The following is a 13,349-nucleotide window of genomic DNA, read 5'->3' as shown; positions in this document are numbered from 1 at the left end:
TCAACTTTGAGGCCTTGTGCCTTTAGTGAAAAGGAAAAGCTGGTGAGCTGGCAGAATCATTAGCGTGTTGGGTAAAATGCTTAGTGGTATTTCATCCATCTTGATGTTCTGAGTTCAAATTCTGCCAAGGTCGACTTTGTCTTTCATCTTTCCAAGATTGATAAAATAAGTACCAGTTGAACACTGGGGTCAATATAATCAACTATCCCTTTTCCCCTGAAATTGCTGGCTTTGTGCCAAAATTTGAAATCATTATTATTACTGAGGCAGTGAGCTGGTACGGTTGTAAGAGTATCAGCCAAAATGCCTAGTGGTATTTATTTCTTCTAACTCATTACACTCTGAGTTCAAATCCTGCCATGGTCAACTTTGCGTGTTGTGTTCTTGAGCAAGACACTTTATTTCACGTTGCTCCAGTTCACTCAGCTGTAGAAATGAGTTGCAACGTCACTGGTGCCAAGGTGTATCAGCCTAACACAGGTGGCGTGGAGAGGGGAGGCCGATTTGCATGGGCGACTACTGGTCTTCCATAAACAACCTTGCCCGGACTTGTGCCTGGGAGGGTAACTTTCTAGGTGCAATCCCAGGGTCAGTCATGACTGAAAGGGGTCTCGGCATCATTATTACTATTATTTTTATTATTATTGAAGGTGGTGAGCTGACAGAATCGTTAGCATGCTGGGTGAAATGCTTACCAGTATTTCATCCTGTCTTCATGTTCTGAGTTCAGGGCTGATAAATTAAGTACCAGTGAAACACTGAGGTCAATCTAGTCGACTAGTCCCCTTCACCAAAATTTCAGGCCTTGTGGCTTTAGTAGAAAGGATTATTATTATTATTATTATTATTATTATTATTATTATTAGGATTGTAGATCGTCTTGTGGTATTTGTGATGGTAGTGGATGGTTGTTAGTGTAGTAATAGATGATGGCAATATGGCCATTTGATGTTAATGAATGGTAGCTACAGAAGAGGTAGATTGTGACAGTGATGCATGATGACTACAACAGAGGTAAGTCATGATGGCAGATGCTTGCTGTGTAGAGGTTGTTTAACCTTAGGTCATGCCTGAGTGAGTAAGCGTATGATGAAAGACATGACAGTCATAACCACCCCATCTTATTTTCAGATATCTAAGATTGCATTATTCAATGTCTCTTTTTTTTTCTCTTAACCTTTAGCACACTTAGGCACATCATGTCACTGTACAAGTTTTCTTCCCCTTAGCTGTAGGTGCATTGTGTCACATTGAAAGGGGAGAAAACTCATACAGTAATATGATGCATTTATAGCATGCTAAAGGTTGATATCGTGGAGTATGATTTAGGAGAGATTGGTTTGCAGTCTCAAGCAGCTTAAATGGCCACGTAGAGGGCCCCCTTCAAAGACTCATAATGAAGATAGATGAAGTAGTGTAGAAGTCGGTGGTTGTAGACATGTGATGGTTGTGAATAATAGTGGATGGCGGCTACAGTGTATTCAGATCATTGTGGTAGGGAATGGCAGCTAAAGAGAAATGGTCGTATGGAAATGCGATAGCAGTAGATGTTGCTATCATAAAGGGAAGTAGGAGATGCAAAAGCTAATATGTGTGATAAAATCATAAATAAATTGAAGCACCTGGAATTCTTGAGTGAGGAGTGCATATTTCTTGAGATGTCATTCTGAAATGTTCAGCTGTACATGGGGTATACATATCATGTACTATTGAAACATTAACCCTTTCGTTACCAACCTGGCTGAAACTGGCTCTGGCTCTGAGTACAAATGTCTTGTTTTCATAAGTTTTGAATTAAAATCTTCCACCAAACCTTGGTTACAATTTATGTTACTAACACTAGCTGAATTATAACTAAGTTATTTTACAAAATTCTTTGTTATATTTAAAGTAATTGAAAGAAACACAGAGCATCTCAAAATAAATACAGTAACGAAAGGGTTAAATGTGAAATAAAAAATAATAATAATGAACTTACTGTATACAATGCTCAGGTGCACTACAACTCATCAGAAAAAGTAGTGGAAAGCACATGAACGGTATATAGAATAATGCACAGAAAGTGAACAGTGAATGAGTCGTTTAAAAAAAAGGGTGGTGGGGGTACATCAGGTGTACCGTTGGTGAATTGCAAGAAACATGGAAGTTTTCATTCTACACCCACTGTATTATTATTTATTCTATACTCATTCTGCTATAATCTTTTGTATATTCACCATTCTTTAATCCATTCTATATCCACCATACTTTATCTGCTATATTATAATCCATGCTATACCTGCCATACTATAATTATTTCTATACCTAATATGCTATAATCCCTTCTATATCTGGCATGCTGTAATCCATTCTAAGCCCACCATACTGTACTCCATTTTATTTCACCATACTATAATCCAGTCTATATTGACCATACTATGGATTGTTCTATACTCATCATAGTCCATTCTATATCTAACATAATTTTCTGTGGTAAAATAAGAATTTTTGTTCTCTTGTAGGTAACAGACTACAATGAATGAGCCATGTTTTTTCCATGATTAATATCACTACTATAGTATAATGCAACACTGCTGGTATAATATGTAACATAATGTGCGACAATAGTGTTATAATGCAATGTGAAGCCACTGGTGTGACATGTGACACAGATGGTTTGATGTGGTAACACTATTTGCAAAACTGAGTTTGGTACAACTAATGTTACTAACTTCATGTAACATAAACTAATGTGATAACACTAACATCGATGATATATGTATAAAGAGAGAGAGAGAGTGTGTGCAAGTGAGAGACAGAGAGAGATTGATAGTCTTGTAATAGCATTTGCTGGTTTATCAACACTGATACGATCTAACTGTTATAGAACAAATGCCATCTCACCATTGCTGTAATACCACTGAGTGTATGTCAGTACAAATGTAATGTGGTGTGTGTGTGTGATATGTCAATGTGTAATTAAACTGAATGTTTTGTTTAATATCTTCATCAGTTGTGGAGGAAGATGAACTGAAATATGAACCATACCTTTTAGATGACCCTGAACTCCAGGCTGGCAGTTATCGCACTCTACTGACTTTCCCATCATACAGAGTAGGTATTTCTTCAGGCTATAACACACCTTTTTTTTTTTTTGTCATATGACTTGCTACAGCATGGAAGTAACACTGTATGACTAATGTATCACATTGTCACTATGAAGCAATCAATAAACAACACACCACCACAGCATGCATCGCAGGAACACTGTATTGCAACACAACACAATTCAGCAAATATCACAGCACCACACCATTTCAGAATTACAGCATAACAATAACAGGGATCATCACATCAAACACCACACTACAATACCGTATCACATGGTACCACCAATATCACAATACATCATTATAATGATTAAGGGTAATAATGATGATATCCTTACATCAAATGTATCACCAATGCCATCATCATCATCATCATCATCATCATTATTGCATCATGTCTGTCATCCACTAAGCCATCACCATCATCAGTGTTCTATATTCACCTCCCCCTTGTCTTTTCGCACAGACTTCAATCATTGATTATGTGAAACCATCAAGCTTGAAGAAAGAACTAAATGAAAAGTTCCACAATCGTTTTCCTTTAATTCAGTTGACCCTCAGCAAGTTACGAAGGTGAGATGATATTTCATGTCTTTTATCTCCATTTCACTTCACTCTCTTTGTCTTATCCCACTTCCTGTCCACAGCCCCGTCTCTGTCTCATCAATCCCTGCCTCTGTCTTATTTCCTGTCTCTTTCATTACCCCATCCCCCACCACCACTGACTCTATTTCACTTTTTTATCTCCTCTCACCCTCTACCTTTACCTTAACCCTTATCTCTCACCATCTGTCTGTGTGTCATGTCCTATTATGTAAAGTTCACTCTTTTTTGTCTCCTCCTTCCTTTAATGATTAAAGCCAGAATTACCCTGACCACCAAAAGTATCAGCCCTCTTTCTTACTCTCCAATCTACAGGTGCATAATTAGAGTAGGGCCATTCACTCTAACCATTTTTGCGAGTCACATCTTTTCACAAATTCACTGGGAGGAAGCACTTCCCTCTCCACTCTCACTTTGCTTTCCAAGTGGAACTTACAAAAGTCAATGAGAGCTTGACCAAAAAGGAAGGTGTCACCTTAATTCTTCATTGACCGGATTCAGGTGGTTAGGACGATGGCTTGGAAGAATCAGTGGAGCATGAAACAAATTGCTTTGAAGTATTCCTTCCAGCTTTTTACCTTCTGAATTCAAATCCCACGAAGGCCAACTTTACCTTTCATTCCTCCAGGGTCGATAAGGTAAAGTTAAGTATACATTCAACTGATGTCTCTGATTGAAATGGGTATGATACCCAGGGTACCTTAGCCACCCAGGAGATTTGCAATGCAGACAGCAGCACAGAATGTGGCAGCAGAGAGGTATCCAGGAGCAGTAGCATAGCTAGTGGGGCAAGTCGATGTCTGCTGTATAAGCTTGTATAGGTTTGTAAGCCCGCAGGCAGGTGTCAAGAGCAGCCCCTGGCAGCACACTCTACAGCTACACCACTGGCCAGGCCCCTTAAACTGTAAGAAGTTAAGGACCAAAACACATGCATGGAGGCAGGGGACTTCTCTGATAACTTTCTGCCATTCACCACCCCCCAGATTTTCTTACTATTGTTGTATTTGTTTATTTTGCAGTTTGAAGAAACAGATGAAAATAATAGCACACACCAAAGTAAGTAATATTTTCACTGAGTCCATCAACAAATCATCACTGTTTTAACTGAATGTTTGGATATAATACCATAATTTAAGCTTCAGATTTTGACAAATTTCCCATTTTAACAGAAAATGTAAACAATTGCCATTATTTTAATTGAATGCTTAGATAGATTACTATTATTTTAACTGAAGGTTTTAACACATTATTTCTGTTCTAGTTGAAGATTTGGACAACATACTAGTTTTAACTGAAGATTTAACCTAATTACAACGGTTTTAACTGAGGTTTTAATCCAGTGGTTTTCAACTGGGGTCCATTTGGCCCTTGGAGGTTCATATGGCCCTGGGTTGGGGGGTCCACATAAGATTTTGTTGTGAAATAAACTTGTTATACTTTTAGAGTACACAAAATAATTTTAACAGTTTTTTATACAGTTCCTAGTAATATTTAATTATAAAAATATGATAGGTGTCTTCAGACATCAAATGGCCATGAGGGTCTTCTGCCCCATTCCCCCAAGTAAAATAGGAATCAGAAGGGGTTCATAGGTAAAAATAAAATGGTTGAGAACCACTGATTTGACCAAATTACAACTGTTTCTAGTTATATTAATGCAGTTTTAGCTGGGAATGTAGATGATTAGCTGTTTTAGCTGAATATTTAGTCTCCTTGTTGCTGTTTTAACTAAAGATTTAGACATTATCTAAACGCTGCCTGGAGATTTAATTAGATTACCATTAAAGTCTTGTCTCCACCAGGTAGAAACATTGAATTGAAAGTCTGATAAAACATCTTATGTTTATTTCTACACTGAATTATTTTTTCCATTTGTTGTTATTCTTTAGTGTAATGCTGATATGTGGGTTGTGGCCCAAGCATACGTCTTCTTTGAAAAACTCATTCTAAAAGTAAGTTCAGATTTCTTCTTTCTTTCATTTTAATTTTTATTTTATGTATATATATATATATAGATATATGCACACACACACACACACATATATATTTCATTTTTCTGAACATGAGAAGTAGCAACATTTTAAATTTCTGTTGAATTACAATTCAAGCCTCCTCCTCCTTCTCCTCCTCCACATCATCATTATTATACTGAGTCCAAATCTTGTCAAGGCCACCTTTGCTTTCATCCTTTTCCAGGGTTGATAAAATAAAGTATCAGTTTAATATAATGGACTGACTCCCTCTCCCCTCAGAATTGCTGGCCTTGTCCTAAATTAAGAACAATTGTTATTATTATTATTATTATTATTATTATCATTATTGTTGTTGTTGTTGGAAAATAACCAGCCTGAACAAATATCTCAAGGCATATTGCCTGATGCTCTGAGTTCAAATATTGCCAAGGTCAGGCTTGATGTAATATGATTCATGTTACTGACCGAATCCCCTCCCCTCAAAACTGATGGCTTTGTACTTAAATTAGAAAAAGAGTTACTGTTGTCATTGTTGGAGCATCGAGCAAAATGCCTTGCAGTATTTCTTCTGCTTATTGGCATTTTGTCTGTCTTCACATTCTGAGTTCAAATTCCAACAAAGTTGACTTTGCCTTTCATCCTTTCAGGGTCAATAAAATAAATGTCAGCTGAACACTGGGTTCAATGTAATCAATTATCCCCCTACCCCAAAATTATAGGGGTAGGGGGATAGAAATTTTGTGCCCATGATAGAAAGGATTATTATTATTATTATTATTATTATGAAGGTGGTAAAATCATTAGTGCATTGACCAAAATGCTGAGTGGTATGTTCTGAGTTCAAATTCTACCAAGGTCAACTTTGCCTCTCAGTCTTTCGAGGTTGATAAAATAAGCACCAGTTGAGTACTAAGGTCAATGTAATTGACATACACTTCCCCCTAAAATTGCTGGCCTTGTGCCAATATTTGAAACCATTATTACCTCTGCCTTAGTGAAGGCGGAGGTATTGTTTTCAGTTGTGTTTGTCTGTTTGCTTGTCCATGGACAACATATCTCAAGAACTGCTGGATGGATTCAGATGAAACTTTCAGAGATGTTTGGCCTCGTGACTGGCATGAAATTATCAGATTTTGAGATCAATCCAGAACCAGACAAGGATTCTGGATTATTTTTCTGTTTTTTTTTCTTACTTAATTTGTGAGAGCGGTTGGGTTCATTTTTTTAGTATTCTCGTTTGTGAGAGCAGTCGAGTTTATTTCAGATATTCTCATTTTAAAAATCATCTCCGGCTAATTGTTGAGAGAACGTTGGTATTGCCTTGGTGGAGGTTTGCTCTGAGTGCTCTTGTTATTATTATTATCATTATTATTATTGTTATTATTATTATTATTATTATAACAACAACAACTGTATTTTTATCTTCTCTACAGCATTTCATCAACAAACAGAATCGAAAGTTGTGTGCTGGAGTGTGTCTTTTGCTTTCCGCCAAATTAAATGATGTCAAAGGAGCTGATGTGTCAAAGCTGATTCAAGTTAGTCTCAATTTCATATCCCTTTGTCATGTATATAGATAATTTACCTTGTCTGATATATATAAATATCATTTTACTATATCTGGGGTTTATAAATAACTGTACCATGTTTGATATATATAACACTGCACCATGTCTGATGTATATATAAGTGTACTTTGTCTTGTGTGTATATATAAGTGTATCTTGTTTGATGTATATATACACACACACACACACACATATATATATATATATATATATATATATAATCATAAATATATAGGGATTAGCAGTATCCTGCTTCTCCAACATACTGAGAATTCAGAAATAGCAGCCAAAGAACTACTGATTCCAAAACTACAAATTTTTCTCTAATTGATAGCGATATTTATGGTACACACAGAACAAAAAACAGAAGAGAAGAGTAAAGAAACAAACCTGCCTTTAGTTAATTTGGTACGACGTTTCACGGTTAAGGGTATGAATTACCCCATTCCGATCTTCAGCCAAATATTCTAATATATATATATATATATAGGTAGAGAGCTGGCAGAATCGTTAGTATGCTGAACAATATGCTTAGCGGCATTTCGTCCATCTTTACGTTCTGAGTTCAACTGTGCCTTTCATCCTTTCAAGGTCAATAAATTAAGTACCAGTTGAACACTGGGGTTGATGAAATCGACTAGTCCCCTCCCCCCAAAATTTCAGGCCTTGTGCCTTTAGTAGAAAAGATTATAATTTTTAATTAATTTGCTTTTCTCGTTTCAGCAACTGGAAGATGACTTTCGAATACACAGAAAGGAACTGTTAGCATTTGAGTTTGTGTGTCTAGTTATGCTTCAGTTTTCTCTCCATTCTCCAGACATGGAAATCTACCCACACTACCAACGTCTGCTCTATAATTCTTGACCCCGGCTCTCCCCAAGCAAATACCTACTTTCCAATGTTCCTAGCACTGGAATGCCTGCATTTGCTTTGGTACTTCTGTTATTCATTGCTATTATTTATATTCAGAACATTTGTCTTCCTCAACCTGTGGACCAAATGACTGATGTTTCTTTCCCATTCTTTCTCTTACTTAGCTTTTCTACACCAACATTGCTTTCTTTTACCAACATACCTCAACTAAGGATTAATTAGTATTGCTAACAGCTGTTAATTTGGTATTTTTAATTCCTTCAACGTCAGTCCATTAACTTTCTCTAAAGTATGTTTTTCTTGTTTTATTACAATTTGTTTACTTTTTAACAAAAAATTTATTGTTGATTTTGAGGGATTTTTTTTTGTTTTCTTTTCTTTATTTTGTTTTGATTTTTCACTTTTCAAAAAAGAATTGGTTGATTTTTTTTTAGTTTTGTTTAGGTTCTCTAAGATTGCTTTAGATTTTGATATTCATTTTTGTAAGTTGAGAAAACATATTCCAGAGATACATTCCATTGTCAAGTTGTGGAATATCTGCTGGAATTATTTCTCCATTTTAATTAATTAACAGAGAGAAGGAAGTAATGAACAAAAGTAAAAGAGGTGGAAAGAAACAAAAACATTTTACCAAATACATTTCTAGAACTTTCTTACTGATAATTTTTGATTTAATGACTGTATGTTCTGGAGGAGTGTATGTCCTGGAAGGGTTGTATATCTTGAGGTGTGTATGCTCGGTAGGTTTATTACTGGAGGTGTGATTACCTTCATGGAGGTATGTTTTATGCATGTATATTCTGAAGGTGTATGCATTGGTGGTGTGCATTTTGCAGGTGTATATGTTGAAAGATGTATGCTTTGGAGAAAAGCTTTGTTTCGTAGATATTGTGTGTATTTATCTATACACACACAACAGTGTGTATATTTTCAGCAAGTGTGTTTTCCCTTGTTTGTTATATTTGAATCAACACAACAACTAACTATCATTAACAAAACAGTTAATTACTTCAATCATCGATCTATTTATTTATATAGCAGCCGTCTCTTACCTCTACAAATATCCACATTCACTGTAACCCCATGTCTCTGTGTAACAGGTTGGTTTTTCATGTGGCTTGTCCAATCTCATTCACCCAGGTTGACCCACAAACCTTCCTTTTTTATGTTGTCGTCTGTTTCTGGGGTGGGTTAAGGGTGGATAATCCAATTTGATTCACTCAAATTCATTATGCCTGCTCTCTACATATATATATATATATGATAATGTTGTTTTTTTGTGTAATTGGAGTGAATTAAGAGTGAAAGGGTTCAGTGCTCATTCATTGCCTTTCTTTACATTTGCATGACATCATCTATAATCTCACAACTAACATGTTCCAAGGGAGAACTCAGCAAAATGGTCAGCATTGTTTTTTGTTTGGTTTCTTTTCTTTGAATAACTCAGTTATTTTGCAAGGAAATAACTGAGTTATTCCACAAACTTTCTCCTCCTTATTGAAATTTTATGACTTTAATGACCCAACGAATGAAGCTTCAATAAGGTAGAGGTGAGGGTCGGTAGGATGTTGAAGCATTTTGTTGTATGTCCAGACTGTTTCTGCTTTATTATTGCAAATGGTAATGTTAATAATTTTTTTGACAAAAAAAACAACCCTCTGCTTTAATTAATATTGTGATTGCCATTATTGTTTATCTTCAATTAACATTGAGAAAAATAAAAACAATCCAATATTCAAAACAAGAATATGAAATGAGATACAATTCAACATGGCTGCTGTTGCTACTTTTCTGAATCTGTCTTGTCAACATGTTTGTGTTGTTGTGTTGTTTTTTAGCCAACTATTTACTGTGATATTTTCTCTCTTCCTCTGTCCAAACTGACTTCCCTTCACATCTTCACACCACATTTCTTCTGTCCGTCATTTCAATATTGTGTCTCTCAGTAGATTTTTAAATCATTTTGTGAAAGTTTGGTTTATGCTTAATATTTTTTTTTTTAAACTTTTGTCTTTAATTGTGATTCCACATTATTTCCTATTCTGATATTCAACAGGGAGGAATAAAAATTATACTAAACTCCTTTTTTTATATGATTTTTAAATCCCAGTTTTTCTTTGTAATTTCAGTAGTAAATAAAACATTTCATCTGTTAACATTATATACATACATACATATATATATGAGTGTATATATACATACATACACTATTTAACCACCCCTATACATATATTTATACAGACTATATTATATTGACAAACAACATTATATTCCTATACACTAAAGTTTATGTTTACAGCAATTAGGTTTCTCAAGTTGTCATCCACCTAGGTATAAAAATAGGAACTAATATTGCTCTAACTTTAGTGATCAGATACAAACTGGTACTTTCAGGATGATATGATCATTTTTAGTTTTGAGTTTATATGTATGTAGTATGTGCATATATGATGGACTCTCATGTTGTTAGACAACATATAGGGGGGGTTCAAAAATTTCTTACCAAACAACCGCACAGATGATTTGTTTGTAGTGATCAAATGTTTGTGTAGACATAAGCTCACTCCCTCCATCAGATCGACATTACCTGTACATGTGCAAGTGGGTGCCACATGTCAGATGTCGAAATGAAGCACTTTGCTAAAGAACACAACACAACGCCTGGTCTGGGAATCGAACCCACAATCTCGCAGTCATGAGTGCAGCACTTTGACCACCAAGCCATGCGCCTTCACATTTGTGCATATATATATCTCACTATCATCAGATGTTGTTATACATCACTGGTCACAATGCGCTTTGCATTGCTTTTAGCTTTCAAATGATGCCACCTTGCTGGTTAGGCGAACAGGCCAACATTCCTCCCAATAGGAAAACTGTTCCATCACAGGGTTGACCATTTACAGTTGAGTAGACTGGACCAATGGAAATGAAATGTTTTGCTCAAGAACACAATGTGTCGCCAACTCCAGGAATTGAAACCACAATCTAGTAATCATGAATGCAACATCCTAACCACTAGGCCACACACCTTCATATATATATATATATATATATAGACACAAAAATAAACATACACACACACATTATATATATATACATACACATGTATATGTGTGTGTGTGCATGCTCACTTATGTGTGAGTGTGTGTGTATACACATTCACATGCATGCGTGTGTATGTATGTACACATACTTTATTTTATACATGTGTATACTATTCACTCATTTATGAAAATAACACATTTAAACAACATCCAAACTGAACTAATGTCTCAACAAGACAAGTCCACAGAGTCAGTATTTCATTTCTGAATGTTTTTTTGTTTTTTTTAATGGAAACTAAAATTATCAGCCATTATGAATTTTTTACCAAAGACTCAAAGATCATTCTAGATGCAATCTCAACCAAAGATGGAATCACATTTACCATTTTGTTTGTCTTTGTCTCTCCAATCTGCTCATGTGAATGTAAAGTATTTGACTGTCGGGGGGGGGGGGATAATGTGTGTGTCAGTGTAAGAGAGAGAGAGAGAAATAGTAAGAATGTGTGTGTGTGTGTTAAAATATAGCATTCTGAGAGTCAATTGAGGTAGTTTTTTTTTTGTACTGTGTAGTTGTTGCTTTATTTTGAATCATGTCTTCTGAATTCTAAATCCTTTTCATCTTCAATCATTGATTTTTGACCTTATTATTATTAAGAAACCATTATTATTTAATCATTTTCTACTACAGATCATCTACACATCTAATTTTTTTTTTTAACTTGCCATTAAAATTTCATGTAATGATTTTACAATGTACAATTATATACATCCAGTTGCAACAGATGTTGCTACATATATATAACACATACAATTGAAAATTTTTAATACAAAAAGTCTTTCAAATTTTTTCTATGAAACTTTCAAATTTAATTCAGCAGTAAATCACAGAGTTACCACTTTAGAATTAATTGAACTGTGCTCTTAATTAAATTTTGTTTATCGTTAACTATAAATAAATGGCTTTTATTTAAAAAAGTCTTGCATTCTTAATTTCAAATTCTTCAGAATTAGTAAAGCAGTTTAATGGAAGATTAATCATGTGTAGAGTTTAAATATTCCATTGTTTCTTCTGTTCTGTGCCATTTTTTAAAAAATAATTTCTATTGACCAAAACTAACTCAAAACTGTTCAGAAGTTGTTTCCCAATCAATCAAGGTATTTTGGTATCTGGAATAGTAACAGAGTATTTACTACATAATTAAGACTACATTTTTTAAAGATATTAAACCAACTAATTAAATGTAATTTCAACAGTTATTTATACATTGTCTTTGGAAAACAATTCATTTTTGATATGTTTGATTTCTAGAAATGATGAAGAATTATTTGCTCCAATGTTTTTTCTAATTAATTTGATGCAGTTAAAGGAACAAACTTGCCAGATATTGAGATTCCAATACCTTTCTTTAAGTCTTTAAATGTGGGCTGAAGCCACAGTAAAGATTACAGGCGGGATTACTTATTTCTATCTCTCTCTCTTGCACACACACACACACATATATATATATATATATATATATATATATATATCTCAAATGAATGACAAAAGAATAGAAGTGACATAATCACATTCATTGGCTTAGTGATTTCTACTATAAGAATCTCTGATGAAGCCATGTCACATTGTTACTCAGTTCTCCTTTGGATGTACAGTTCCTTATAGCAAAAACAGCTGTAAGCCAATGAATGCGATTATATAATTCCTGTTCTACTGTGAACCATTCATTAAATTTTGTATTATGGTAAATCTGTACTTACCGTCTAGTTCTTATACGAGTCTGGAGGTGAGGATATCAGTGAATCCATCCTACCTCATCACTGGAGCTTAGTTCTAACAACTGGTTATTGATCCTGCTATATTTAACTGAACTAGCTTTCATGTTTTCCTGGTGAAGTAATATTCAGCTACTTCAGTGTACCATTTCTGTAGATGATCCATCAGTGGGATCACAATGAATTAGTTTCAACTTGGCTGTCTTTAGATATTGTAGAATACCAGGTAGTGGTATGTATGATAAAAATATAGTTTCTCAAGTAGGTTCACTGTATTTTCAAGCTATCAGAATTCTTCTTTGCTTCTTCCTGTAAGGAAAAAAAATCATAAAAAGATCCCTACCCCTTCTCGTAAAAACCTTGTAATCTCTGATTTTATTCCAGGTTTACATAGAAACCTCTTTATTCCTTTTTTTTTTTTTT

At 34.8% G+C, this 13,349-nt stretch overlaps 1 protein-coding gene across 7 annotated transcripts in view; it reads left to right on the top strand.

Moving 5' to 3' along the window:
* The window catches only part of LOC106881557 (CDK5 and ABL1 enzyme substrate 1), a 75,991-nt gene extending 63,305 nt beyond the window's left edge, over positions 1–12,686 (top strand). For all 7 annotated transcript variants that reach the window (XM_052972506.1, XM_052972504.1, XM_052972503.1 and 4 more), the window contains 6 exons: positions 2,993–3,093; positions 3,556–3,662; positions 4,712–4,748; positions 5,582–5,644; positions 7,099–7,203; positions 7,957–12,686. In XM_052972506.1, the coding sequence (XP_052828466.1) occupies positions 2,993–3,093; positions 3,556–3,662; positions 4,712–4,748; positions 5,582–5,644; positions 7,099–7,203; positions 7,957–8,097 (554 nt within the window). In that variant the 3' untranslated portion in view covers positions 8,098–12,686. The remainder of the gene's footprint in view (positions 1–2,992; positions 3,094–3,555; positions 3,663–4,711; positions 4,749–5,581; positions 5,645–7,098; positions 7,204–7,956) is intronic.
* Positions 12,687–13,349: the final 663 nt, after the last annotated feature.

Source organism: Octopus bimaculoides, chromosome 13, assembly GCF_001194135.2.
Source record: "Octopus bimaculoides isolate UCB-OBI-ISO-001 chromosome 13, ASM119413v2, whole genome shotgun sequence".
NCBI lineage: Eukaryota > Metazoa > Mollusca > Cephalopoda > Octopoda > Octopodidae > Octopus > Octopus bimaculoides.
Note: the sequence above shows the minus strand (reverse complement) of the source record. Positions and strands in the feature narration are given on the sequence as shown.